General features: G+C 46.9%; 1 protein-coding gene across 1 annotated transcript in view; it reads left to right on the top strand.

Moving 5' to 3' along the window:
• Adra1b (adrenoceptor alpha 1B) overlaps positions 1-3,943 on the top strand; it is a 57,826-nt gene extending 53,883 nt beyond the window's left edge. The window contains exon 2 of the mRNA XM_031353562.1: positions 2,795-3,943. Coding sequence (XP_031209422.1) covers positions 2,795-3,393 — 599 coding nt within the window. The 3' untranslated portion in view covers positions 3,394-3,943. The remainder of the gene's footprint in view (positions 1-2,794) is intronic.
• Positions 3,944-4,771: the final 828 nt, after the last annotated feature.

Below are 4,771 nucleotides of genomic sequence, written 5' to 3'. Positions count from 1 at the left end.
AAAAAAAAAAAAAAAAAAAAAAAAGTCTTCTTGTTCTTCTAAAAAGAGCATTAATTAATGATAGCATCTTTTTATTTAAAAATATACCATGTGTTTGGGTAAAATGTACGTTCAGTGCCTGCTAAATTACAGGCATGCTGTGTGGCCAGGGACAACCCACTTACCCACTCCAGGTCTCAGTTGCCTAGTATTTAAATTAGAAATTGTTTTTAATTCCATGCCATGAGGTGATTTAGGATCTCAGATTCAGAGGGTAAGTTAATCATGAGCACGGATCATAGCGGCTCATCGTCATCAGGCCGTGCCAGGCTTGCTCTTATTGTACTGATTTATTTCCTTCTATTCCCATCTCCTATTCCCTGTCCATCTGCCTTCACCCCTAGGCAAACATTAAGTGTCTCATATTGTTTTGTGATGTGCTTTTTAATTTAGAAATGTTTCTGCAAAACACATATGGTTGTTTGGTGAATTAGTTAAATGAAATCATTCATAAATCTCACTCTGTTTTACATGTTTTCCCATGGAAAGAAATGGTGTATCTAGACTCTTTCCATATTGCCGTAAGGATTGTTATCCTGGGACATAAGTGCTACCCACTATCAGCTTTACATATGCCTCCTTTCTCCTCTTCCCCAGGTTTGCTCCTACTCTCTGTGACCACAAACAACACTATCAAAAGCATCCTCCTATAAGCAGCATTATGATCCTTTGTGAAATTCTTTGAGTGGTTTAGCCTGGAACAAAATGGCCCCAGCTCAACTGTGTGCACATAGAATTGAGCCAAGTAGTGCCAGCTCTTTCTCCTAAATGTCTAGACCACCTATACCCTCAGCAGCCAAAGCCAGGGCCTCCTCATGTCCCCACAGCCTTACTAATGGTTTCCATCATCTTAAAGGCCATGGTTTATCTCTTTATGGCTTTTACTTCAATGAATTTGGCTACCTGGATACTTTGAGCATCTTGTCTTCATTCACGTGAATTACCTATTTTCTTTACCCACGTTTTTTTCTCTGAGTATACGGCTACTGGGAATACCGCGTTCTTCTTGATTTCTTATTTTTGTTTTGTTTTTGAAATGGGGAGATGTTTTGCTCCTTTGACTGGTGACTTGGTTGATTAAGAGATTTTTGTTGTTGATTTGGGTGGGGTTGGGGGTTGTTTATTTGTTTGTGTTTAGACAGACTCTCATTTTGTACCTGACTCTGAAACTCAAACTGGCCTAGAATAGAAATTGCAGATTTCTAGCAATCCTGCCTCAGCCCCCTGAGCACTAGGATTAAAGGCATGAGCCACCATATAGATATTTCAATTTAACTTAATGGTTTTTAATATATTCGAGGTGTTACAGACTCGGAGGTCAGAGGCCAAAGTAGAATCTGTTATCTGTCTCCCCCATGTTGGTTCTAAGACTTGAACTCACATTGCTTGGCTTAGTGAACCCAAGGCCTCACACACAAGGACTCTACTACTAAGATATATGCTCACCTCTTTTTTCCTGTTAGAGTGTTTCTTACATTCTAAATAACTTTTTTAGCTGTTTGAGCGAATATAAATAACTTCTCCTATCCTTGCCTTGTGGATCATCCTTTTGAAGAACTAAGTCATTTTTCTTCATTCCAAGATTTTCTTCAAGAATTTTTGTTTAAAGATTTATTTTATTTATTTTATGTGTATGAGTTCACTGTAGCTGTACAGATGGCCATAAGCCATCATGTGGGTGGCTGCTCTGCTCCCGCCCCACTCGCTTCGGCCCCACTCACTCCCCTGTAATTCACTATAGTTGTCTTCAGACACACCAGAAGAGGGCGTCCGATCATCGGATCTCATTAAGGGTGGTTGTGAGCCACCATGTGGTTGCTGGGATCCGAACTCAGGACCTTCGGAAGAGCTGTCGGTGCTCTTACCCGCTGAGCCATCTCGCCAGTCCTTCTTCAAGTCTTTTAAGTTGTTTTCTTCTATTGTTAAAGGCCTGTTATGCATTTTTGGTCTTTAACATGGCTCCTATTTGCTGTGGGAGGGAGTCGGTGCCTATTTCCCAAGCTTTTGAGAAAGTTAAGATACTATAGGTAAGACTCCTCACATGGGCAGCCTAGACCAAGGAGGTGTGTGCTACTACCAGTGATTGTTAAGACCTCTTGGGCTGAAGGAGTAAGTGCTGACCTATGAAACCTAACAGTCAGGACTGTGGCAGAGGTTTACCTAAATCAGGAGAGATTTCATAAACAGAGAAAAGTTACTGAGTTGGAATCATTCATTTTGCTTTCCTATTTATTTATTTATGTATTTGTAAATCTGTAACTCACTATGGAACCAGGCTGGCCTTGAACTCACAGAGATCCACAGACCTCTGTCTCCCAAATGCTGGGATTAAAGTGAACACACCTGGGGTGTCTTGTATTTTTAATGTGTCTATGTGTGTATCTGTGTGAGTGCATACGTGTGTGTGTGTGTGTGTGTGTGTGTGTGTTGCTCACAGAAGCCAGAAGAGGGTGTCAGCTCTGTTAGAGCTGTTGATACAGACAATTGGGAATTTCTCCATGGGAGTGCCTGGGATCTAAACTCTGGTCTTTGTGATAAAGCCTTCAAGGCCTCTTAACCAGTGAGCATCTGTCCCAGCCCCAGAGTAATTCATTCATTTCAAAATAAGAAAAGCTAGCCATCCAGGATACAAAGTCATCTGGGACGAGGCCTGAGGGTGGGAAAACTATCATTGAGCATAGTTTAGGAGAGCCACTGAGTAGAGAGTGTACTAACCAACTGCTTGCTGTCTGTCTTTCTATCTACACCCCTGCAGGCTCCCTGTTCTCCACCCTAAAGCCCCCGGACGCCGTGTTCAAGGTGGTGTTCTGGCTGGGCTACTTCAACAGCTGCCTCAACCCCATCATCTACCCGTGCTCCAGCAAGGAGTTTAAGCGCGCCTTCGTGCGTATCCTTGGGTGCCAGTGCCGTGGTGGCCGTCGCCGCCGCCGCCGTCGCCGTCTAGGCGGCTGCGCTTACACCTACCGGCCGTGGACCCGGGGCGGCTCGCTGGAGAGATCGCAGTCGCGGAAGGACTCTCTGGATGACAGCGGCAGCTGCATGAGCGGCAGCCAGCGTACCCTGCCCTCGGCGTCGCCCAGCCCGGGCTACCTGGGTCGAGGAACGCAGCCACCCGTGGAGCTATGCGCCTTCCCCGAATGGAAATCCGGGGCGCTGCTCAGCCTGCCAGAGCCTGCTGGCCGCCGCGGCCGCCTCGACTCTGGGCCACTCTTCACCTTCAAGCTCCTGGGCGAGCCTGAAAGCCCGGGCACCGAAGGCGACGCCAGCAACGGGGTCTGCGACACCACGACTGACCTGGCCAACGGGCAGCCAGGCTTCAAGAGCAACATGCCCCTGGCGCCCGGGCACTTTTAGGGTTCCCTTTCATCCCCCCTCCAACACACACACACACACATCAGGGGGAAAACACCATCGTGGGGGGCGGGAGGGCGCGTGGGGGAAGTGTCAGCCCTGGGTAGACACAGGGTCGCAAGGGGAAAAGGGGGAGGGGGGCGGGGAGAGGGGCAGCTGCTTTTCTGGCAGGGGCATGGGTGCCAGGTACAGCGAAGAGCTGGGCTGAGCATGCTGAGAGCCTGGGACCCCCCACCCCCGTCCTCCGACGCGGCCGGGACTTAAGTCTCTCTCTCTTCTCTCTCTGTATATACATAAAATGAGTTCCTCTATACGTATTTATCTGTGGGTATACGTGCGTGTGTCTGTTCGGTGTACGTGTGGGCTGCGTGGGTGCGTGTGTGAGGCCTGCCCGCACCAGCGTGCTGGGGCAGAGCGAGTGTGCCCCCTGGTGATGCCCAGGTGTGTTGTTTGTCTCTTGACTTTGTACCTCTCAAGCCCTTCCCTGTTCTCCATACTGGCACTTTGATAGGGTCGGAAAACAAGTCAAATATTAAAGATCATTTCTCCTGTGCGACTTTGAGTGATTTGTGAAGGTGAGCCTTGAATTTCCTCTTCCTTCAGGTCTGACCAAATCTTAGGACTTTTGGGGGGGCAGACAAGGAGGGGTTAGACTATTACTATTAGTGACATAGTTATTATTGTCATATTTATGATTATATTTATTATTTTATGTTTTTATAAAGAGGTGCCACAACCGATGTGAAAACCAGAGGACAACTTGCAGGAGTCAATACCACAAAAACTATAGAAAAGGCCATTTCAAAAGGTTCTCTCTCTCTCTCTCTCTCTCTCTCACACACACACACACACACACACACACACACACACACACACTCACATCATTTGCAGACAATTTAGGATCCCTTATCTGGGATCTTCTGAATTAATCACAACATCCAAGGTACAGAGGTACCATAAACTGAACCAGGACTATCCCAGCCAGGTCCTGGTTTTTATAGATGGATGACTGAGGTTAAGACTTTGGCAAGGGCCGGCAAGACCACTGAGCAGGTAAAGGGGTTCACTGCCAAGCCTGAGGACCTGAGTTCGATCTCAGGGACACACAAGGTCAAGCAGAGGACTGACTCTAGCAAATTATCCTCTGACCTCCTCCCATGCATTATACCACCGGGCTTATGTACACACACACACACACACACACACACAAATGTAATAGCATTGATTTTTTTTAAAGAACTTGGCAAAGTGTAGTTAAAGTTACACTTCTCTTGCTTGTGTCTCCAGAACTGTGTGTTTCCATGCTGCACCTGATAACATTCTCCCAAATGCCTCTTCTTGTTCCTACATGGAATAAGGGACCTAATGGAGGGGTGGCGGG

The sequence above is a fragment of the Mastomys coucha genome, unplaced genomic scaffold, assembly GCF_008632895.1.
Source record: "Mastomys coucha isolate ucsf_1 unplaced genomic scaffold, UCSF_Mcou_1 pScaffold5, whole genome shotgun sequence".
Lineage (NCBI taxonomy): Eukaryota > Metazoa > Chordata > Mammalia > Rodentia > Muridae > Mastomys > Mastomys coucha.
Note: the sequence above shows the minus strand (reverse complement) of the source record. Positions and strands in the feature narration are given on the sequence as shown.